Source organism: Neodiprion virginianus, chromosome 2 (assembly GCF_021901495.1).
Source record: "Neodiprion virginianus isolate iyNeoVirg1 chromosome 2, iyNeoVirg1.1, whole genome shotgun sequence".
Lineage (NCBI taxonomy): Eukaryota > Metazoa > Arthropoda > Insecta > Hymenoptera > Diprionidae > Neodiprion > Neodiprion virginianus.
The window spans coordinates 12,835,238-12,860,608 of record NC_060878.1 but is presented as its reverse complement, the minus strand read 5'-3'; the positions used below and the strand labels follow the sequence as shown (position 1 = coordinate 12,860,608).

At 34.2% G+C, this 25,371-nt stretch overlaps 2 protein-coding genes across 10 annotated transcripts; both read left to right on the top strand.

Annotated features, from left to right (window-relative positions):
- Positions 1-199: 199 nt before the first annotated feature.
- LOC124296946 (4'-phosphopantetheine phosphatase) lies at positions 200-9,920 on the top strand. 3 transcript variants are annotated; one of them, XM_046747417.1, is made up of 13 exons: positions 200-671; positions 964-1,243; positions 1,319-1,502; positions 3,346-3,438; positions 3,523-3,682; positions 3,768-3,958; positions 5,752-6,026; positions 6,104-6,256; positions 6,356-6,443; positions 7,101-7,305; positions 8,702-8,859; positions 8,990-9,159; positions 9,233-9,920. In XM_046747417.1, exons 1-13 carry the CDS (start codon positions 563-565, stop codon positions 9,681-9,683), a joined length of 2,517 nt encoding a protein of 838 aa, XP_046603373.1. In that variant the 5' UTR covers positions 200-562; the 3' UTR covers positions 9,684-9,920. The 3 variants fall into 3 exon arrangements, with proteins under 3 accessions (XP_046603373.1, XP_046603374.1, XP_046603376.1); XM_046747418.1 differs by lacking the exon at positions 1,319-1,502 and having other exon boundaries at positions 964-1,184; XM_046747420.1 differs by lacking the exon at positions 200-671 and having other exon boundaries at positions 1,136-1,184; positions 1,393-1,502.
- Positions 9,921-10,179: 259 nt separating this feature from the next.
- On the top strand, positions 10,180-25,294 carry LOC124296947 (extended synaptotagmin-1). 7 transcript variants are annotated; one of them, XM_046747427.1, is made up of 18 exons: positions 10,180-10,281; positions 10,433-10,688; positions 11,105-11,406; positions 11,487-11,627; positions 12,330-12,406; positions 13,262-13,328; positions 13,498-13,643; positions 13,714-13,834; positions 14,932-15,102; positions 18,289-18,386; positions 20,859-20,907; positions 21,340-21,429; positions 21,591-21,677; positions 21,811-21,969; positions 22,189-22,341; positions 22,425-22,545; positions 23,477-23,768; positions 23,852-25,294. In XM_046747427.1, the coding sequence occupies exons 3-18, from the start codon at positions 11,107-11,109 to the stop codon at positions 24,177-24,179; spliced, it is 2,400 nt and encodes a 799-aa protein (XP_046603383.1). In that variant the 5' UTR covers positions 10,180-10,281; positions 10,433-10,688; positions 11,105-11,106; the 3' UTR covers positions 24,180-25,294. The 7 variants fall into 7 exon arrangements, with proteins under 7 accessions (XP_046603383.1, XP_046603381.1, XP_046603379.1 ...); XM_046747425.1 differs by having other exon boundaries at positions 11,078-11,406; XM_046747423.1 differs by lacking the exon at positions 18,289-18,386 and adding an exon at positions 19,889-19,980 and having other exon boundaries at positions 10,899-11,406.
- Positions 25,295-25,371: the final 77 nt, after the last annotated feature.

The window sequence follows — 25,371 nt, the reverse complement described above, 5'->3', positions numbered from 1 at the left end:
GCTAGGGAATTTTCAATATGTTCAACAATCTAGCAGTTGCTACCAGTGAAATAAGAAAACATGTTATTACAATTTATAATTTAAAAAACTTGACTTTGGCAACTGCAGCGTTCATCTGGTGGACATTGTGAGAACTATGATCCTTTCCCAAATTTTCGACTTTCATATACATTACGATCGGTCTCCTTATATCTAGGTTCCGTGGGTTGCAAATTGATCACAGTTAGCTGTGATGCGCGATTGTTTGAGTTATTTTAGATTTGATTTTGCACAAATTTCGCCGTTATGAATTCTGCAGCTACTTAGCTTAGAGAATAAGCCTCCTGATACTTATACCCAGCCGTTGACTGATAACGACCCAGTATTAGATGCATTAGATAAAATTGTATTTCATAATTTATAACGTTGATAAGATTAAAGCTGTGGCGCGAATGACTTGATATAACAGATTGAAAATTTTAGTTGAACTATTGTTATTCACAAACAAATATTGGTGTGATGACACAGTTTGATTTTACCTTATGACACTGGAGTTGAATATTGATATAAATTTGCAAACGAAATGGCAGAAACAGACGACGAACAAACTCATCCACAGAGTATTAAACTACCAGCTGCTGTGGAGGTTTTCGCAAATTTGAAAAATGCCAAAAACTTTGCCATCGACATTGGTATGTAACCAAATTTAATCTATTTTGCAACCGGATTATCTTCCTCAACCAATAACATAACCTCTTTATTGAATCGCTTCTCAAAATTTTCATCAACAATTAACTGAGTTCAATGGAATTCTTCAATAAAATGTTATTATCTAATTCAATAAATTTTATCATTCTGCATCAACTTTGGAAATTGAAACATATTGATCTTGTCGTAAACAATTCATTCACAGAGTTTCGACAACATTGATGGATTCCTACCTCCTTGTCAAATTCAAATTCGATTGCTAAAATTTTTCTTCAGGTATTTCGTTGACGAAGATTGCCTACTACTCGACGGTCAGCTATCGTAAAGCATTGTACGAAAATGCAGGACTCGGCAATAGCGGAGAACGAGCTTATAAGGTGCTAGAAGGCTGTCGCTTGCACTTTGTTAAGTTTGAGACTCGTCATTTTGAAAATTGCCTCGACTTCGTTAGGGCTAACTTGGTACACGCTGAGAGATTCCAAGGAAAGAGTGTCAAGGTAACCGGTGGCGGTGCTTTCAAGTACACGCCGCTATTGCAGGAAAAACTAGGCTTATTGTGAGTTGAATTGAGGGTGATTACGAGTCCACTGCTTGTTTACGAATAATTGATTAAAATTCAATTCTGCCATAGAATCGACAAGGAGGATGAAATTGCGTGTCTGATTAAAGGGTGTAATTTTTTACTGAAAAATATACCGTGTGAAGCATTTCAGTTCAAGAAAAACTCCAATCCAGAATACAAATTTCAAAAGGCAGGCCCTAACATTTTTCCCTACATGTTGGTGAATATTGGAAGTGGTGTTAGCATCCTTAAGGTGAATATATAGTAAATATGATAATAATATTAGCAATAATAATAATATTAACAACAGCCAGTAGAGTAGTAATTTTATTCAGCCACAAAGTTCAAATATATCTTGCGATCAAAATGTAGCTAATTTATATACTTATACGTATATAATAATTTACATTGTTTTTTTGTTTATCACTCATTTCACCAATAATACTGTAACAATGAACATTGTTTATTATTTATTCTTTCATAGGGTGGCCATTCAATTCCACTCACAGTATTTCCTGACATTTCCTAGTTTTGCTGATTAAGATCATTATTTTTCCGTAAAATTTTGATGCACGATTCATGCAGGAATCACTAAAACCTGGAGTAACTTAAATAATGTGTGGCCAAAATATGATATTTTTATCTTTATTAGGTTATATTATATTTTTGATCATAGATGACGTATAAAATTGACAAATTAAAAACATGACACACTATTGAATAATCACACATCACTGTAACCGCTGTTTGCTCGTACTACTGAATTCATGTGACAATCAACAACTCAGCTCATAATCGTCAAGAAGAAGAGAAGCAAAATTGTGACGGTGCGCATGGTGATAGAATCTCAATTTAATGGTCAAGGCTTTTAAAATCCGTGAATTTTATCAAAATTCCCCGCCATTTCCTTGAGTTTTCTATGACGTACCAAATTCCTTGACATTTCTCGATATTTCAAATGGGTGGCCACTCTGATTCATTATTAGTATACACGAGCATTAATTGCCTTGTTACAATTTACTTCGAAAAGATTTGTGTTCAAGATTAACACCTAGGGTGAACATTATAAGAATGGATAAATTTTATAAAAGGTATTCATGCCTACCAAGAGATAATAGTAAATAAGAAACTATGAATAATCTGAAAAATATAACCATGAATGCCTCAACCTTGTCAAGGGCAGAAAATAAAACATATTAGTTTTATGATAATGTTCAACAAGGTAGGATGGATATCTCAAATTATAGTTGGGGTCCCTAGGCATAAAAATGGTCTTCACATTCTCACATGTTACATCACCATGGAGAATATTGTGCACTAAGCTATATCATTGCTTTCGTGAAGTGACCTGACCATCTGGATTTTATATAGCCTAGCGATGTGACCGTAGCTGTAGTAATAATAAGTCATGGCTCGATCGGCCTTAAACGTCAGATACCGTAGCAATCACCACTGGACAAAATCTATCTGATTGCATGATATTCGAATATAAGGACCCTCGATTTGCGACCCATACAATAAAATAGGAAAGACTAAGACTAAAGTCTTACGAAGTAATAATATACAGGATGTATTTGTAAATCTCTTGTAAATCTCATTACGAAGTTTAAGGTACGACTGGCCCTTCAACGCCACTCTTTCAATATGAGGGGTGAACAAAAGTTTACCGTTAATCCAGAATCCCACATCCTACATGCAATTGCTATATTCAGGAGAGACATTATCCATAGTATGCTCATCGGATGGACAGCATCTCTGACCCCATTGTTCCAAAATTTACAATTAGTCAGAAGTCTAGCACGGTTGACCCTATCAAATGCTTTAGAAAAGTCTTCGTAGACTGCATGAATCTGTTTACTTCCTCCAAGAGCACTGTTTTCCTATACGACGTTCATCTTGTGTTTTTCACGTTTATTTTCAATTTTTTTCAAGGGCGCTAATACCAAGCTGTGAATTGATTCTCTATACCTCAATCACAATCAGCAGTTAGTTTAAAGATAAATTAGAGTCAACTTGGTGCTCATTTTTTGAGATAATAGGTCTTAAAGCGTCAAAGTATTCTCGGCAGCTGCTTCATGACTGGTCATCTGTCACAGGTGGAATCAGAAGAGCAATTTGAAAGAATAGGAGGAACAGCGACGGGTGGAGGAACGTTTTGGGGACTTGGTTCATTACTCACCAAGGCAAAGGTAGCACAGTAATGTTATTATCCAGTTTTTATCAACACTGATCAGTCTTTCTCATTTCGCTCTCACTCATCTTCCAACTTTCAGGGTTTTGACGAACTATTACAGCTCGCCGAACGTGGTGATCATCGTAATGTCGATATGCTAGTCAAGGATATATATGGAGGCGATTACACAAGTCATGGTTTGCCTGGTGACCTGATCGCATCTTCTTTTGGTAAAGCGATGAGCTGCAATAATAATTCTGGTAAATATTATTTAGAATAGAGACTTTGATCAACTACTATTTACTCTATGGATATTATTATTATTATGAATATTGTATTTTTCAGGGTCGCAAAATTTCTCTGAAGCTGACATAGCGCGGAGTTTACTGTTCACTATCAGCAATGACATAGGGCAGATTGCTAGCCTTTATGCGAATAAACATAATTTGAACAAAGTCTATTTCGGCGGTTATTTTCTCAGAAATCATCCGCTCTCGATGCACACCATCTCCTACTCCATCAAGTACTGGTCTCACGTTAGTTTTCTGTGCCTACTAAATCTGTATTGCTCTACCTTTAATATATCTCAAAACTCGGCACAATGTTTTCGTCATTTGTTATCATCACAGTCTGGATTATCATATATTCGTATAATATTCTCATTGAAATTGAAATTATCGACCACTTAACTGCCAAGGCATCATAGCGGTGTAAAGCGCGCCCGTGCTGTAACTGCCGAAAATCGAGAAATGGCGTCATAAAGTAATTCAATGCCTGTCGGTGTCTCAGGTGAATATTTACTTCTGAAAGCATGTGTTCTAAGTATTTTTGAGGTCAAGGAATCCGATTATGACCATAAAAAGTTTTATTTTCCTCGCATTGATACAGTTTTAAACCCTCGAAATTGACGAATTTTTTATCATTTCCTCAAATGGGGTCATAGAAAAACCATCATTTTCTTTTTTCGAGATGCATTTTTTTTTTTGAATTACACTGAATACTACTATTTTTTAGTCCAAAAACGTAATTTCAAGAATTATCGAGTCAATGTGATTTATTATACGGTATAACTATTACTTATATTAGAAAAATGCCGCGGTACTTCTTAAAATTGTGTATTAAAAATACTTGAAACACATACTTACAAAAATAAATAGGCACCTGAATCACCAAAAAAATTGAATTACAGTATGACGCCATTCCGCGAATTTGGCAGTTACAGCACGAGCGCGCTTAACGCCGTTATGACGGCTTGGCAGTTAAGTGGTGAATCATCAAGAAATCATCTCAAAACTAATAGTTTTTTATGCTATGATAATGTTTAAAAATTTCTTCCTTATTGCACAACGTTCAATCTTGCACAAAATCCGGGAATGCAGACCGTATGATCTTTGAAATATCAATCTCAATTTTTGCATATCTTTAATGGCTTCCCTATTTCGAATCTCGCCACTTCTCATTCATTTATTTGTTGCGTCTAGGGATTAATAAACCGCTTCATCTGAACCAAAACCTCTAAAAAAAATCATTTATTTGGAAAGATGGGCACCGAACAGGGTGGTTTCTTGATGTGCTTGATATGACGAATGAAACCAACGCTGAAATGTTATTAATGAATGAAACATTTCAACGTTGGTAGCATTCAAATACATCAAGCGCTTTTATTGATGAATGAAACATTTAGTTTTAGTTTCATTCAAATATATGAAGCGCCTTAAGAAGTCACCCCGTCTGGTGCCCATATTTGGTGAATTTTTTCATCGATTCGAACCGTTTAATAGGAGAAAAAAAAAATGAGTCTTTTAGTTTTTGACGCACTACACAAATATGACCTAGATTAAATCAGAGGGGTTGACGACCTAGCGTTCCTTGTTGGACAAATTTACTTTCATCTACTCTGGAGATAACTGTTTGACCGGTAATCTCTGGAAATCTTCGATAAATGAAATAAACCAAAATCATTGAAGTCAAATATAGAACACCAAAGTTAAGCTTCTCGAATGTTGTAACTATTTAACTTTGTAGCAAATTGTTGATATCTTAGCATGTTTTATTCGAATTTGCTCAGAATCATTTGTATTGCATAGTAGGGATGTTGTTTTATTTGTGTTCACTGTCATTGGCACAAATAACACTGTTGAAGATTTATTCAAACAGTTCTTCGCTTCTCCTAATTTTTAATTCAGACTGTGCACAACACTCATCCTTAACGGAAATGTTCCATTTTAACATGTTTGATGTCATAAAACCGTAATGAATACGTGTGTAATACATAGCACATAATTCATCTCTTAAATGAATAATAAATTATTGCAATTATTACTTTTAGGGAAAAGTTAAACCGCTGTTTCTGCGACACGAAGGTTACTTGGGTGCAATAGGAGCGTTTTTGTACGGTACAGAACAATCGGACAAGTATAGCTGGTTGGAAAATTATGCTGGGTCGTCCGGATTCATAGATTCAATATCGACAAAACTTGGCATTGAAGTTGATCAGCTGGAAATAGATCAAGCTGAAAATGCGGTAACTTTTTGTCCGTTGCTAAAAGATCCTTCAACATATAATCCGGACACCATGGATCTCGTTCAAGATAAGGAAGCGAGGTGAATAATCTCCTTGGATAGTAAACGAGTAGTATCGTCACAACACAACTTTGAATAATTGTATCATTTGTTTCCAGGGATTATTGGCTTCAATGCTTCGAAGAATCTGTTGACAAATTCATTGCCAGAGCAGTGATGAGTCAGCCTCAAAGTCCGACTGCTCAAGATCGAGCTGTTAAACTGAAGGAAAAGTACATCAACAGATTACACTACCTGCATGTTGAGCCATTGTAAGCATCACCTTTTCATCGATCACATATTTTAGTGACATTTTTGGGTTTTGTATGAACATTTTCTGACGATTTCATGAAAACTTATTCCTTCTACAGTGCCTATGGAGCTCTAACTGTTCGTACTCTGCTGGACACCATTGAACACTGTATGAAAGAATTCGACTTTCCAGATCCTTATTTGCATGTAAGATATGTTTTGTTTTGAAGTTGACCACTATCGTATTAATTTTCACGTTTACAATGAAGTGAAATTGTCAAACATGCAGCATAGAATGTAACATCTCTGGTCAGTTACTGTTAGACAAAAGCTCGCGGATTTCTCAACCTTTTTCCGTACCATTTTACCATTCCTTCACCTTTTTCTGGTGCTTTTAAAGCAAGGCAAGTACGGAATGTAATTGACCTTAAGGGACTGGTCCTAAGACTTCCCACCCATTGCCATTAGTTGCTATAAGAGAAATCTTGTTAAAATAGATTTTGATTTTTGTAAATAACTCGGAAACAGCTCGATTGATTTTGATGAAAATCCGACCCCCAAAGAAGGTCCACCCTGGTGGAGATCTAGCAAAAACTGATCTTTTCATTTCTGAAGTGATTATTATAATTTATTGTCTCTTCGAAAACTCAGAAGTAGGAAGTTCGTAAAACGTATTTAAAGCGTTGGTACAAAATCATTTCCAAACTTGTCTTTTTTCGCGTTATATAATGACCTATAAAAGAAAGAGCACCCGAGACAAACGATTCTCTCTCCAGATCTAATGCGGGATCATATTTTTTTTTATCTGAATTTAATAGGTATATTTACGATTGCGTGTTTTTTTCTTCAAAACATTTATTTTAGCAAAAGAAAAACGAGAATGAGCAAGCGCTGCAGCATTTGCAAGAACGGATTACAGCGATAGACCAATTAGAAGGCTCTGCAAAGGTAGAGGCATTGATTATGGGTGTGTTAAGTGGTAATATGTTTGATTGGGGCGCAAAGGAAGTAGCTGCGATTATGGAAACAACTGACTTTGGTTTTAAGGAGGCCCAATCTAAGATACCTGGTAACGTTATTATTTCATTCATATCATTTCACATGGGCTTGCTGAATTTAAGACAAATTTTACAATTTTATATCACTTGCTTTCATCTGGTTCAGAAGTCTGTATAAAATACTGAATGTAAATTCACAGTAACAGACTTCATGAATTTTTTCCACCATATCATTTTTCACAAATAAATCTCAAATCTCAGTGACCGACTGGACAGATTTTGACCAAACAATGTGAATCATGTTGCGTCTATGTAGACGTAGAATCTGGTGTGGCCTTCCAAAATCCATAACAAAAAGAGATTTGAATGTTATCAAATGTTGAATGCATCCAAGGAAAGAGGCATTTGAATAAAAATAATAGCAACACTTGTTCAATAAATTCTGAAGACCGCCAATCTTGGGAAGATGACTATTTTATTTGCCAGTATCAGAGTTTGGGGAAAACGACCAGTATGTTCCAGAATTTCACGTGCAGGAAACTTTTATCCATTCGACATATTTAATTATTATATCGTCTGCTACAAATACGTACCTTAAGAGAAGTGATCCATTTTCACAAGGGGAGTACACGCGCATTTGGAGTGATGAATGTTGATGAAATTTGAACGGGTGGAACTAGATTAAATTTCATTAGACCTGTATTTTTTTCCCTGTTTTTTAAAAAAATTTTTGTATTTTTATTACCTTCAAGTACATTTTAATAAAATTATTGCCTTTCAACGGAATGCATTGGATGAATTAATCCTTTTAAAAAAATGATAATCAATTATCTGCTCCAATTTTCTGAGACATACTACAATACGCCTAGTTCGCTGCAAAATTAAGCAAATCTAGAAATGTTTTCATGAATTTCAACCATGTAACTTTTCCTAATTGTATGTTTATTAGAAATGCTTGTACGATGATTACCACCCACGCACATGTATTAATGCTATTCTTAACGAAAATTGATACTCTATATAGTTTTTGATAGGGTATAATAAAATGATAATAATCATATTATATCGTTTTTGTTTTTTTAAACAATTATTCCTTCATCCGTTGGAGGAAAAAAGTTTCATTAAAATGTACTTGAAAGTAAGGAAAAGATGAATAAAATGTTTTTAAGAATAAACCCTATGTGATTTCTCAGTAACTGCTGCCTGTGGGAAAGGAAAAAAAAGTACGGGTCTAATGAAATTCGTTGTAGTTTCACCAGTTCAAATTTTATCAAAATCAGCCACCCCAGATGTGTTAATTATATGTGCATTAATGCAGTTCTTACCATCTGACATTGTTCAAAGAAAATAGATCGTTTATAATTTCACTCAAAGATGTAAAAAAAATTACAGAATCTGGTAATGCCTTGCAATATGTTGATTCGGCAGACTAGAACTATTGAGTTTAAGTTGATTTCCTAATTTCAGGTAGACCGTGGCTAGTAGATTGTCTCGATGCTTGGATAGAAAGATTAGAGAAATGTCCCCCCCACAAATGTGCCGCTATCTTTGTTGACAACAGTGGCGTTGATATAATATTGGGAATATTGCCTTTTGCTCGAGACTTACTGCAGAGAGGAACGAAGGTTTGTAACTTTGACGTGTTTAAAGTGAAAACCATTTCCTACTTTGGCCATTTTAAATAGCTGAGCAAGAATTTTAATCATTGCTTCATGTGTATTGCTTAAATTTTCGTTATTTTGTTCACTTGTACAGGTGATATTGTGCGCAAATTCTGCGCCTGCTTTAAACGATGTTACTTATCCAGAGCTGGTAGTGACTTTGAGGAATGCAGCAAAAATTTGTAACGTAATTAAAAAAGCGATCAAAGAGCGAAGACTAATCGCGATGGAGACGGCGCAGGCTGGACCCTGTTTGGATTTGAGGTAAAAATAGAATGCGACAGTTTGTTATTAAGAACTTTTGAGAATAATTAATTATTTTTCTTATTGTACATAGCCGACTCAATTTGGATCTTTGTCTGGCTATGGTAAGAAACAGTGTAGACTTGATGGTGATAGAAGGCATGGGGCGTTCATTGCACACTAATCTTCATGCCAAGATGAAATGTGAGTGTTTAAAATTAGCCGTCGTCAAAAATCGCTGGCTAGCTAGACGCCTGGGCGGTGATATGTACGCAGTCATCTGTAAATATGAACCATTGGTACGAAAAGACAAAAGCTCTGATAAATATGAATCAAAGTTGAAGAACCCGCAAGTCAAAACTACATGTGACGCTGCGTGTAAAGAAGGTTCAAAAAATGTATGCATATGTACAAATGATGGTGGCGGCAATAAGACTGAATTGAAAAAGAAGAGACTTGCATCCAAAGGCAGCTTTGACAGCGACGATAACAATGATGACGATGATGACATTGAGGGTGGCGACTCATTATCGTCCAGTAGCTGAATGTGAATAATTTTTTACAGAAAACGAACGGTTTATGAAAGAGAATGAAATAATCGAACTGTGTCTAGTCGAAGCGACCTTATGTAACAAATTCAAATTATTACAGTTGAAGTGGTGACATGGAATTATTTTACATACCTCGCTACATCGAAACACTAGTATCATAAACCTGGAAGTAAATGTTGATGAAGTTTCTTAATTCATAATGTTATAATAAATACCTCTAACAAAGTTAAATACTTATATTCACTTCTAGCCTCGTTATGAACAATCTAACGTTAACTTAGTGAATTTTTCAAATTTAATGGCTAAAGTAGTTTGAGAATTCGCGGGGATTTCCCTCGACCTGTGCCGTCCTCTATCGGGGGTCAGTCTCACTCCGAAGTGAGCAGCCATGTTGTACCGAACACTGTCAGTGACCATTTTGTTTTTGTGAACGCATCCTTCTGAGCCAATCGGAAAAAAGTGTCTTCACTTATTTCAGTCAGTTGACAAGTCTTCGGTACTGTCAGGCATTGTTCACAACGGTGCGCGGGGATATTGTGCAACAGCGGTGAAGAGACCTTTAAGTAAATAATGAAGCGTTGAGTGGTGCACGGTATGTTTGATATTTTCAGGTGAAGCGTGTGTGTTCTGCCAGTAATATTAAACCAATGTTGATAAAAAATGGACGAATGCCGTGCCTTGACGATTAGAATATTAAGTACATACGTAACTTAGAAGTCAACAATTGTTTATTCAAATTTAAGGTTAAGCTGTCTGCTTGCGGCTCTCATTTCACTCCAGCTCTCGCACTGACAGGTGCTGCGTACTAAAGATAAAAATAATCCGATGACCTAATCTGTGGCTTTTTATCGTCGACAATAGTCGCGGTTATTAGCTGCGACTTCCCTGTCGCGTTTTGTGGTTTCCCAACCGCATAACGTCGTTGATCAAACTTGCAGATTGATACTAATTGCCGTTAATATAAACTCACCTCATCCGCTATTGCTGATATCAACTAGGGTAACGATAATTGAGCTTTTATTTACTTCACTAAATTTTAACATAATTTTGTTATTTTGTTTTTTACTCTCTTCTTCTTTATCAATTTTACTATAATTACGATTGAGGTTACGTTATTTTTATGTTTCTTACTTACATTACTTTACTAATTTCACTGTAATTAACATTATTCATATAATTTACTCCATTCATTATCGACATTCTGTAAAGTTGACCAGTTGAACAGTTTCTCACTTACCTCCAGTAACGACAATGTCAAGAACGTCAGCAATTCACAATCAATAGCCATAGTAACAGCTGACTGAAATATTAAACAGTGTGAAACAAGCAAAAGACAGACTAAATTGAACTAAGCTGAGTGAAAACAAAATAGCATATAAACATGGCAGGTGCAAGTAAGGAGGTAAATCCTGCAGACATGAACGACGCTGGGGGAGGCAACAACATCGTCGGGCTGATATTTTCTTTCGTTAAAAAATTTGTCACCGTCGGTTTGGTATGGGGATGTGGTTACATGAATTGGAGCATCGCGTGGTTCATTGGACCGATCATATTGTCTGTACTAAGGACAGAATGGAGAAGAGAAAGCGATCAGCGCCGGCTTACTGCCCAGGCAACCGTTCTTGCTGGCGAACAACAAATGATCGTCAATAAAATGTATGAACTTCCGTCTTGGGTGTATTTTCCAGACGTTGATCGAGCCGAGTGGCTGAACAAGGTCAGTATAAGATTGTTTTTAAATTGCTCATCTTCTCCAATTGATTTCCCGTTATTTCAATTTTTCTTCAATCGTTACAGATCTTGTATAAGCTCTGGCCGAGCATGAACCAATTTGTTCGTCAACTATGCAAACAGGATATTGAGCCAGCAGTTGTCGCTCGATTGGCGCAATACAAATTGAAAGGATTTTCTTTCGAGAGATTAGTTTTGGGGCGAATTGTGAGTATAATCCTATGTTCTGAATCACGGTCTGGCAAACAAAGGTGACAGACAGAGAAAAACTCAGATCCGAATGTTCATTCCTTGAGATTTTATTTGTTGCTGTTTTTCTAATCGTCACAAAGCAAAAATTTCGCTTACAAACGAAACATCCTAATAATCACATATGGAGTTTTTATCGAATAAACATATTTTCTCTGTAATTCAAAAACTGATTGAGATAACTAAAAGTTGCTGAAAAATTATTTATTTTCCACATTCTGCTACACTGCAACTAAGTTTCAATAAAGCACTATAATGATAGAGGACCTGTGTGTCGGTTGGGATTGTTTAGGAACAAAATTATGTATTCAGTTATCATATTACAGTCTGACTCATGGAGCGCATATGTCAAACATGGTTGACTTAAATATGGAAAGTTGTGAGTCATTACACGGACATAGACGTCGCTATTAATATGCAATTTTATGTGGAAACAAACACATATATTAAACACAGAGAATTATTTGTTTAGGTCAACTAACTTACATGTTATTATTCATATTGTATACTCGTGGTTTCAAGTAAATTAGGCCAATCATGTTTCCAAGAATTTTTATTTGTTGTGTGAATCTCAATCCAAGCAGCTTTATTAGTATTATGAATATTGTTACCTCAAACGGAGAAAACTGATAAGATCTTTGTCTTTTTTTTTATTCACAGCCTCCGAGAATTGGTGGGATTAAGGTTTATGATAAAAATACTGATAGGAATGAGATCATCTTGGATGCCGATATTTTGTAAGTTTACTTATTACCTATGGAAGTTAGTTTTTCATTTTGCACACCTTATCTACTATTCTATTCATTTTGTTATTCTTAAATTAATATCGGTACTTCAAATGAGTCCAGCACTGAAATTTCACTTGTCATATTCCGTGTAAATGCAATATTAGGAAAAGGTAAATAACTTTTAAAAAACCTCCAGCAATGTTATTTGTGCCAATGATGATGAACATAAATTAAACAACATCTTTACAATATAATAAAGCGTACTCTGAGCATATTTGAATAACACAAGCTAAAATTCATCAAGAATTTTAGAAAAGGTTTCTACAATATTGAGAATGATTCAATTCTGGTGTTATTCATTATAGGCGTCTCTAGAGATTGCTTGAACAAAAACTGATTCATAGTTGTACCGTGAGTGAATAAAAAAGAGATTTCTATAAGTATGTTTTACAGATGTTTGTCGATAATTATACGTGTGTCTTACAACTATACCATAGTGTAAAATTGTTGAAATGTTTTTTGGGCAACTTGTGGGGATCTGATCAGCGAGGAAACTGAACCCAAAAATATTAGAACAGGTTTAAAAAAAACGAATTCGAGCAATGAGAATGTTCTAATCATAAAACCTTTTCTCAAATTGTTGGTAGCTTGGTTTGCGTTATACAAATTTGGTGAACATTCAATTCTTTTACATAGCAGGGATGTTTTTTCACATGTAGTCACAATCGTTGGTGCAAATAACATTGCTGGTGAATTGTTGAACGTTTCTTTTTATTCATTCCCAATTTTTGATTCATGTCCATTAAAACTTAATGCTGCTTGTTCAAAACATCTCGATTTTAAACAATTTTTGTAACGCTGTAGATATGCTGGAGATTGCGACATCTCATTCTTTTGTAGTAATGTCAAAGGAGGCATCAAAGATTTTCAGGTAAGTTTGAAGCTCATCAATAAAACTTGATTTTGCAATAAACATTACATAGTCATGTCGAGAGCCAAAATATAATTTTCCTGATTCAAAATGACCTTATTTTCAATCTTCTAATGATATGTGAAAATTTTAATATAAAGATTCAAGGATTCGATGTTTATTCTTTCAGATTCGTGGTATGATAAGAGTCGTAATGAAGCCCCTTTTGTCCATCATGCCACTTGTCGGAGGTCTTCAGATATTCTTTCTAAATATGCCCTCAGTCGATTTTAATCTAGTCGGAGTAGCCGACGTGCTGGATATGCCTGGTTTGAGGTAGGTGCATGGGGATATTGCTATGTTTTACAATTGTCCAAGCTTTACCACGAATCTTATAATTTCACAGTGAAGTTTTGAGAAAAGCTATCGTCGAACAAATTGGTGCGATTATGGTCTTGCCCAACAAATTGCCGATAACTTTGAGTCCAGATGTCCCACCTGAGCTTCTGAAAACTCCTGAACCAGAGGTGAGCCATGAAACTAGATTCATTTATTCAAGAAACGGCAATTTTGTATTCGGAATTGACAGTATTTTGTAAAAAGTAATTGATATGTGAAAAAAATGTGTGGTTAATGGATATATGGACAGGAATAGAGATCCCGTTTTCATCTGATGCCAATAAATCCTAGGTGTATTGTCATAAGCTCCCATTAAATAGGTTTATGATTTATGGAATTAGGTATTTGCGGAGTATTAATACGTATGCTCTCCCTTTGCAGGACTTTAAGAATAGAGTGAGATCATCTGTCTTTGTTTAATAAGAGAAGATTTTTGGAATGTGTTCACTCAATTTTTAGTTTCTGATTCTTATCTCTTGGTCTCCGATTTTTGATTTTGTGTCTTATCTCGATAACCAATTATACGATTTGTTTGGGATTTGTTTTATTCAAAATTATGTAGATTGAACGTCATTTACAATATTTTTTTTTATTAGAACTCAACAATAGTAAGCATTGTCAGTGACAATCATATCCATCATTTTATTCGGTGACATGTTTTGTGGTGGGCACAATCCCAAAAATGGCGCAACCAATTTATTTCAAATTTTGCGATAGTATTATTCGATGTTTTATCGTGTTTGCTATCAGCTGACTTTTTTAAGTATTGTCTTTTTTTTATTGACTAAATAAAAACGAAGCCATACATTTTTTTGACCAAAACTGGAATTTCAACTTCAAACGGTCGCCATATTCTTTAGAAAAAAAACTGAATGAAACTCGATCTGCATACGTTTAAATGAAACAAACCCAAATCGAATTGAATAATTGGTTATTGTTGTATATATTCTCTAAATCGCTAATTTTTTCAGCTGTCTACTCGTTCACACTTCGTTAATCTATCTTAAAATACTAAATTTTCAATGAAAATTTATTAATTGAAACAGTTGAAAATTATTCTGTATTTTCTTTAAACTCGTACCTCATCACCTCTGTGGTTGTAATTCGAATTTGTCAATAATGGAGTTTAAATGATTTGTCGTAAATTAAACCTGCTATATTGAATTAATTGTTTGTATTAAATGTTGAAAGAAGCATAGTTATATGATCTGCTTTTTGATTAAAGGGTGTGCTACGAATTCACGTAATAGAAGCAAAGGATCTGATGAAGAAGGACTTCAGTGTCTTGGGTAAAGGAAAGTCAGATCCGTATGCGGTAATAAATGTTGGAGCGCAAGAATTCAAGACAAAAACAATTGACAATACGGTAAATCCCATTTGGGATTTCTGGTGTGAGGTACGTAGAAAGAATTTGATTACAAAACAAATTATCTTTATTATTTTTGTTTTATTTTTATACACCGCATGTGGCTTTGTTCCAGAATTTTTTTCTTCTCCCAACCACTTTTCGTCCATGAGATTTCTGATTTCAGTTGCGATACAAAATTCAACATTCTATTGAATCACCTGAGTTTCTAATTAACTTTACTACAATACCAGTTGCAAGGAAAACTCACTTACAAAGTTGGTTCGAAATCTCAGTATCACTGATATTTTTCTTTTTTTGAAAAAATAAAGAATTGAGCATATCAAATAAGATTTTTTTCATATGAAAAACAGAATGGCTTGGGCTAACTTTGGATTTCCTTGCATCTGCGTGATAAATTGTTTTTTTTTTTTTAGAAAAACGTTATTCTTTCCATCGGGAAGTTTCTTTACATCATGAATTTTATTTACTCTTCGAAAGGTTGCTGACCATTACGAAAAGTTCTTATTAATGGGAATCCTTCGCTTTATTCATAGTTTATTTGTTTCATGTATTAAATTGTTTATTATTCTTAATTCCTAATTCTTAATTCTCATTGTGAGTTTATCAATGCTGGTTTCTACATATCTATCACTGACTGTACTGATGAGACAAAAATTGTTGACTCTCCATTAGCTTAGCATAACGGTATCGAAACGTAGATCTTCAACAAGTCAGTGTCTTAACCAATTAAATAACAATTTACCGTAGCTGGTTAACCATGATATTCATTTGTTAATCTCTGTTAGAAAATGTTTTTCACTTGTGGTATACTTAGCTCATCAGACTTGGTGATAAATTTGTGATTAATTTAGTTTTACCCACCTGTGTACAGTGACATTGAACACTGGTCAGTTATTTCCTGGTATTTAAATTCCCATAGGACTAAGTATCGTACTTATACTTATTTACTCCGACACGGTTTAGCTAATTGAGACGTTATCTGACTCAATAAAAGTCGCCTCTTTTTGAGGATGAATGGGCTATGATATCCAAATCGTAAGTTAGGAAAACAGAAAAAACCATTTAATCGAATTTCAAGAGTGTTTTTTTTTTAACATACGATAGTGAACACGTGTGACACAATATTTCTATGCGACAATAATGAACCTGCATAAGATTTCGAGCCCATTAATCCTTAACATTATTTAGTCACAAGGGCATCCTGAACTTGACGTTCGTTAGTTTGAGGTAACTTCTCGACGAGCATTAAATCAACCATGTGTGTAATGTGAAATACTTAATTTAGTATCGTCACCCTGGTATGTATGTGTGATGCATGACTCGTTGTATGGCATTAGTGCGCTGTGTCATCGGCCATCGCTCAGCAGCTGACTGTTCTCGTCTGGGACCGCGACGAACCCAAGGATGATGAGAGTTTGGGCAGGTAAGATATCATGAAACCTCACATTTCCTTCTTCCATCTGTTCAAATTTCAATTCACAGAAATATTTTCCTCAAGCGTCGAAGTGTAAAGCGAATATGATTTTATTCAGTAGCACAAATATCGCATATAAGTGAAATTTCTTAGCTGTACCATTAATTTTTAATATAATATGCGATTTTCAACCATGGCACCCCCTAAAAAGTTTTATTTATGTTAGAAGAAAGGTTTTGACGCAAGATGAGCTTTCTATATTATGTGGAAGATCACACTCCGTTGATTTTTTACTGTTATAAATTTTTTTTAAAATCTTGAAGAATCGTGAATAACTTTTTTTTTCTATTACTTACATCTATCATAATATCTAAATAATATTTACGTTACTCAGAAGACCCACACTTGTATTATCAAGCCTCCAGTTGATGTTTGAGAAGTGTATTTGATGTTTAATTAGAAATAGAAGTGTAATTGACGTCATCATTAATTCAATCTCATAAAATAGTTATAATTTAATATGAGTTTTTAATTTAGAAGAATAACATTCCCAGTTGATACATTGCTGTATTATGGATCACGATCTTTGGATTGAATATAAATTTCAGGAAAGAAATAATAATTTAAGTAATGCTACGTGTTTCTTCACAAATCCAAGAAAATTTGAAAAAAAGTGAACGCTCAAACGAACGCGATCTTCCACATAACAGAAAGCTAATCTTTTTACAGTATTTTTCTTTTGGCCTAAACAAACTTTTAAACCCCTTAATATATATATACTTCAGTCAAAAATTTAGTTGGAGATGTTTTAATGAAACAGACGATGAAATGACCCGGCACTGTAAAGACTTTCCAAATTTTGTATGATCAGAGTTTCGATTGGGGAAAACAATTACACGGCTCTCAAAATCACATATGCAGTTACGATCATATAGTTGAATCATGGTACAGTACATGTATATTATATACATACCTACATATTACAACATATATTATTATTGTGTATCATAGTATTTTTCATCACACAAAACATGCAATATATACCCATACAGCATTATTAATTATAAAATGCATGTTAGTGTATGTGTAATATGTTTTGCAAACGGGTCTAGAGGAAAGTGGTAATCATCGTCTTTACTGGTAATATATGTATAATTTTGTTCGCACGTGTGTGTTTGTTGATGTGCCTGAGTGTTTTGTATATATTCCACGACTTCCAGCTTTAAAAAAGTGCGTATTGCTAAAAAAATTGATATGCTCAAAAGAATTTTGTCCCAATATCATTCAATTTGCAAACGTAATTTCATTCCACAGTTTGCTAGCTTTGCATCTGGAAAAGTTCCGAAAAGTCATTCGGCGATGTAACATAGAAATTCCATTGGGAGATCCCAATTTTCTGATGATGAACTATTTCAGAACACATCGAATTCTTTTTTTCTATACTATTCATTGATGTATTTCAGTATAAGTAAAATGTTGTTTTCGAATTTCATTTATCAGTTAAAAGTTAATCGTTAGTATTTTGGCCATTGTTTTCTACCCAATTTAAACGCTTATCACATTTATATACTTGAGTTTCAAAAATTGTGTCGCAAAAGTTAAAATCTGTCAAATCAGATGCCGGATTCTGTATAACCCAAGAATAAAAATTATCTTCTTTCATTTACAAACATTGTATGCAGTAAATTTATACTCATTCCGACATTTTTTTCATTCACATTCATTCCTTCATCCGAAGCCGTAGTATGTATGTAAAGTGAAAATCTGTGTTTATATTAAAACGTGGTGTTGGCGCGTAGGCTGTGATCACTTGCTGCAGTGTACAGGTGATAACTTCTTCTCTATGGGATTGGGACCCAGGATTTCCTTGCATCCAAAATGATGACTTTCTTGGAAGGTAGTAAATGAACACGCTTCAAATTGCTTTAGCTATGTGATGAATGTATTGAGAGTGATTATTGTACATACATGTATATTTGAATATACACTATTACTTATATCTTCCCTGGTAAACAAATTGTCAGAAATTGTCATCTCTTTTAAAAATTCCTGCGAAATTTACCACGTTTTCGGACATTTCTGAGAATAGTCTTGTGCTATTTCCGCAGAAAAAGTTTGAATTATTATGATGATGTATATGGGATTTTGAAAAATTCTAGTAATTTTCTACAATGAAAATCATTTTCATTTGGAATTTAATTTTTTATTGGAAATCTGGGGAGTTTTTGTTCTTCTGATTGTTTCTCACCAAGTCGAATTGGAGGAGATAATCGAATCAAATGTTTGAAGAAACTCATATTTTTTCAGAACTTTAATTTCTATCAGACATCTAAAGCAGTAAGAGGTCTGGTGTTATTGCGTATTTTTCGATGTTATCACAATATGAAAAATTGGGATTGATTTCTGAGAGATATTAGAAAATTTTCAGCAATTGAAATAATTTTTTTTTAAACGCAGAAACAAAATCTGGACTTATCTATTGAAGAATATTTTCAATAAATTTAGAATTTTGAGAAACCATGCGGAAATTTTTAAGAAATATCAAGGTTTTTCCATTAATCTAGAGAAATGAATTTTTAGAATAAAAATTGAGGCATTACTACGAAATTTCTAAAAATTATTAGAATTTGTCAGAGATTTTTCAGAAAAACTGAAAAACTATGGGAAATTCATCTCCTGAGTAAATTCGCTGCAATTTCTAAAAGTGTTTGAAACTGCTAATAACCATTGTTAACATTAATAATCACTAGAACAGTTCTCACTCACTTTCATCGCCTTTTATTCTCTATTTTTATAATAATTTCAAATTTCACGAGTTTTACAATCTCTTTTTACATTCTCTGTGCCCTGAGATCCTTCTTTCAAATCGCGTCTGTCATCCAGGTCCGAATTTACAGAGCTACTAAAATACTGAATAATTTTACTGTTAATAATTTTTACTATTAATCGTTGTAATATATGTATTTATATCTAGCTTATAATCTTAAAAAAAACTTCTATGGTTTAATTTTTATCAATTTTCAACTTAATATCTGACTTGCTTAGCAGATTTTTTCTGCATATGTCCATAACGCTTTGTGTTATTAATATGTGTTAACTTCAAACGAATTATTTTATAATTATAGAAAGGAGTTTATTTTTTATATTAATTTATTAGTCACTCAACGATAAATTCAGCTACAAGATTTTATGATGGAAATGACGTTACGCTTAGAAAACCTTCTTTATTTTCAAAATTGAGACTGAAATGCCTAAGGTAAAAGTCGGTCAACTAATTTCTGATACTCTCTCATGATTAACTTTGAATTTATGAGATGCCCTTCTAATTGATTAACTGCAAGTAGCAATTTGCACGTTACGAATTGCAAATGAACTAAAACAGGTGTTGTTGTGTGGCAGTTTATAGTAGATGAGGGTGCGGGGGGACACAACAAGATCGTTGCCCGCCTATTTGACAAAGACACCACTGGCCACGACGATCCTCTAGGAAGGTATTGCTGCTAAGTATACTGAATATCTGAATAACACGTCGTTCACAAACACCCCATGTTTTGTTGATGAGTAGGCGTAGAATCTCTTGATGACTTATGGAAAATTACTACTGGAGCCCAACGTCATGGGATTTTTGTTTTTAGTCCAATGCTGAAGGTTCTAAGAAAGAAAATCGTATTTCACCTTCAACTGGTCATTATCAAACAATTTTGAGACTTATATTTGTGGTTCGATTCATTTGGTCAACAAATTATTTACTTACTCTCTTTCCTCCTTTGCTGAATTTAATTTACCCGATACTCGAAAAACGCAGTGGTAATTTTTTGTGAGGATTACCTCAAGGGGGCAAATTATGCGAACACAAACTAAAACTTGCAGTATTTTGCTGTTAGTGCGATGCATTGAGGGCCTGAATGTTGAAGCGAATAAACTTCAAACTAAACTCTTCCGATAGGGAATCGAGTAATAATTGTGTATGCAATAAATGAAGGAATGAAAATCTTTGATTGCGAGAAATGATTTTTTTTTGGAATTGTGAAAAGTTACTTGTATTGTACACTGTAATGAGAGGATTTATAACATAATTTAAGTTAATGTAGGCTAATTAGATGACACCAAATGCTATTTGCAGAAGAAACTGCTATCAATGTGCTTATCTGCATGTCCTTCTCTCATTGTCTATCAATTACTTCAAAATGCCGTGTTTAGTATTGTTATAGTGCATGAAATAGTCTCACACAGCCTAATTCACAACTACAAAACATCACTTACACTCATTTGTTACATACTAGGTTTGACGCAGATCACATTTTACTCGGACACTAGACTATTTTACAACACGCAACATTAATCATGTATTTTACCTTTTTTGTAACAGAGCATCTATCGAGGTAATCAATGTTCAGCAAAAAGGAACTTTGGACACCGTAAGTCGCAGTTCTTATTACTTGAAGTAAAACTATCCAACTACTTTGAAAATGAAGTTCGCACAAAGCAGATTTGTTGTGCAAATTATTTCACACATTCCCTCATCTTTGGCATCGATTTATTAATTTTTCAACTAACTTGGTGAAAATTGTGAAAAATGTTACATCCGAATTGAACATTTAAAAAAAATAGATGTTGCATATGTATAGAACGTTGTTGAAAAGTGAACGTTTTGCGCAACTCAAACGTTTGTGAAAAACGGGCTTTGCGTACAAATTAAGAATTCCTAAAAAAGAAATGCTGCTTCCACATCGAACTTTGTTTGAAGGCTAATGTTTACCATTAAATTAAAGATTTTTGAAATACAAACGTTGCTTTCGAATCCAATGTTTTGAAAACCTCATTATAACTTACAAGTATTACTTCCACAGTGGGTCACATTGGAGTTTGCAAAGCATGGAATGGTCCACCTTCGTCTTAAATGGCTGACTCTTTCTAACAATGTCGGTGATTTACCAGCTGTGAGTAAACGAATATAAATTCATGTATCATTCTTCTGAGTTTAGGTGCATGTATTACTCGTTTGAACTTTTATTTGGACAATTTAGTAAACGGATGATCAAAGACGATACGTTATTACCGAGGCAAAGAGAAATTGTATCAAATTCGTGTTATTTCACAGGCCTTGGCTGAGACTCAACAGCTGCGAGTTACTTCAATGAGTACTGCGCTTCTGATTCTCTACATTGATTCAGCGAAAAATTTGCCAGTGAGTTTGGAGTTTTGAGAATTGATTACTGGAAAAAAGAAATGAAATGAAACAAATTAATTGACGAAACGTTCAAGACAGATGATCGATTACACCAGGTCACAGAATTCCAAGAACTCGTTTTTTTGTTCAGTGTCTCCGTGCTACGAAGCAGCCAGACGTCTACCTTGAGGCAGTGCTGGGAAATCGCACTGAGCGCACTAATACGATGCTAAGATCTTGTGATCCAGTATGGGAACAAGGATTCACCTTCCTGGTTTCAAATCCAGAATCAGATATACTGCATTTAAAAGTATACACAATTGCTAATCTTATAAAACATTTCTAGACGTTGAAAATAACTACGTCATATTTTGTACAAAAATTCTGTTGATAGTTGTGTTGAACATTGATCGACAACCCTAGGTATTCGGTTGTAGACAAATAGTTCAATTCAAAATATAGATGATAATTATTCTGATACTTACTGCGGACGAATTTATCGTATTTGCTTCCTTCCAAATTGTTTTAGATTGTAGACGAGAAGACTGGTATGAATATCGGTACATTGAGCTACCACCTTACCTCACTAATGGATAAAAAAAATCTAGAAATTTCTCAGCAGCCGTTTAATCTGCAACATGCTCAGGCTGACAGTAGAATAATTCTGTCCATGCGACTGAAGGTAAGAAATTTGTAGTTTTTTGGTTTTTTCATGGCTGAATATATTTCATCCGACTCTAACTATCCCGCTTCATACAAATCCAGATTTTGAAGTACGATAATCCAGAGCCAACTCCAAACAACGAAGAACCCCAGGACATAAACACACTTAAGAGAGAAATAAAACGTCAGGAATCGAACATAAGCAACACTCCATCTAGTAGCAGTGAGTATCGTCATTGATTATGAATGAGCCGAAACGTCCAAATCGAAAGCTGGGAGAAGTGAAAAGACTTGGAAAAATCTCCAGCAGTGTTATTTGTGACAATGATGGTAAAGACAAACGAAATAACAACTCTACAGTGTGATAGAAACGAATCTGCAAATTCGGATAACACAAGTGACACAAGTTCAGATACCAAAATTTCGAGGAAAGGCTTCCTGGTCATAACGTTTGAAATGATTAAACTCCGGTGGTTTTGATCCAATGTTTTCAGGTTTATTTTTCTCGCTCGCCAGATCCCCACAAAATTATCTTAAAAACATTCAAGAAATATTACATTATCATCGATTGTGGTTACAACACACAAATGTTATTGTTGACAAACAGTACCACATTTACGCAATTCTATTCTTATACAGTCTAGCGGTGACTATTTTTCGATTTTTAGCAAGTGATCCCTGGAGATTTCTATGGTAAACAAAATCAGCCCAAAAACATGAAGATCGGATCACAAAAGTCAGAGTTTAGGCATTTTGAATGTTCTAATTATAAAACTATTTCTCCAGTTGTTGATATCTTGACCTGTATTATTGGACTTTGTTCAGAGTAATTTCTATTACTCAGTAGGGATGTTGTTTCATTCGCAATTACTTTTATTGGTACAAATAACATTGGTGTAGATCTTTTAAACGGTTTTTCTCTCCTCTAAATTTCAATTCATACAGTACAATCAATTTATCCTTTAATTGTATTTAGGTATTCTGGGGAAACAGATTATGTTATTTGCAGAATTTATTCCCCTGTCATGTCTCACACAACTGGAACTCTAACTCATGCAATGTTTCATTCCATTTTTAAAAAAAACAAGAAACCGTTTATGATGAACTGTAGAACTCTTATCTGATTTTATTCATCGTAATTAATTGAATTTCAGTCACACCTAGCCCGCTAAAAAAACAACCTTCTAAAGAATCTGTGGCCAGCAGTGTCATCTCTGCAGCGAGTTTTAATCCAGTCGCGCCTATTGAAGATCAAGGAACAACATTTATACAAGAAGAAATAGCAACTTCTGCAGTATCAGTACCGGTGAATGCGAGCCCGCAATTAATTCGCAGGAACATTAGCATGACTTCTTCAGCGGGAGAAACAGGCCTGGGCAGGATTCAGCTTACGCTACGCTACAGTGTCGCTAGACAGAAACTTGTTGTTGTTGTCCACAAGATTGCGTCAGTATCATAGATAATTTTTCTTTAAAAATGATGGACCAGTGAAACGGTTTTGTGAATTTCCTTTCTGTTCTCTTTTACAGAAATCTACCGCTCCCGCAAAACGATCCTAGCAATGTACCCGATCCGTACGTCAAACTTTATCTCTTGCCAGATCGTCACAAGGAAACCAAGAGGAAAACCGCCGTGATGAAGGATAACTGTAATCCCGTTTACGACGAGCAGTTCGAGTACATTATCTCTCAAGGTGACATAAATACACGCAGATTAGAAGTCTCGGTCTGCACCCAAAAAGGGTGGCTTTCTACTGGTGGTAACGTAATGGGTCAGGTCTACATAACTTTATGCGACATGGATTTAACTCAGTCGAATACCGCTTGGTACGATTTACTACCTGCAAACCGTGACTAAACGACCGAACAAGGCATTAAAAAAAAAACCGGGAGTTACTGTGCTCGGTTTAGTTGAGATTGATTTGGTAAACAAAACTGTACTAAGGATTGATATGCTACGTTGCTACAGCGATAAATAAATCACGAAGAAAAGTTTGTGGTTCCAGAGAGACACAAAAGAAGAGCAGCTATTATCTGAAAATATATTTTCACAGTTCCATTATGCAACGCTTTATTATAATTATTATTACGAGATATTTTTTGCAGCTAGTAATAATCGAGCAATTAAATCGCTCTATTTGTGAAAGCATTTTACATAGTTTTTATAATACATATACAATACGTCATAATGGGGCATTTGTACATTAATTATAAGTATACCCACAGTTTAGACGATTATTTCAAGATTTTCATACTGACATTGACAGTTTATGGCAAATCCAATCGTGTTCAATAATTTTTTTTATTTCTCGCTCATTTTTAACTCATTTATTTTATATTAGGAAATTTTACTCTAAATTTTTCTATTATATTTCGAAATTCATGTAATAGTATTTTCATCATTGGCATTGAAAAAAAAAATGTATTGATGCGCCAACTTATTGAATTATATTATGCACTAATTATGTTATACGGTACACGGTATTTAAACCGTTGAAACACTTTAATGACAAATGTATTATTTAAATACTGAGTTCAGTGGAGCGTTTGCATCTCAAAACAAACAAACATAGTTGACTTATAATATATTAAAGTTTAAATATGTTATGTAATACATATGTACAGTATATACACAAACGGATCTGTTATTTAACACTATTCTATTTGTAATTGATATCCAAATGAACAACAAGGCAGGCCTTTACTACGATGATAGATATATTATCTGTTATACGTTAAAGAAAAAAAAACGGGTCTGTCATGCATAATTATAAATCTATTGCCTGACACACAAGTTATAAACTAATTTTTGTTAATGTTATAAATCATGATATATATATTATATAGTGTATACATATACAAATATTACTGTTATAAGTATTTTTATTATATTTTGCAAGAAGACTTGTTTCTGTTTTTGCTAACACACTATTGCGTGCGGTAAACTACTAATAAATATAATCTGCATTTAAATTGTATTATGATATAATTGCACAACCTTTTGTATATTATTATTGGTGTATTCATGATTATTGATTATCAGTTATCAG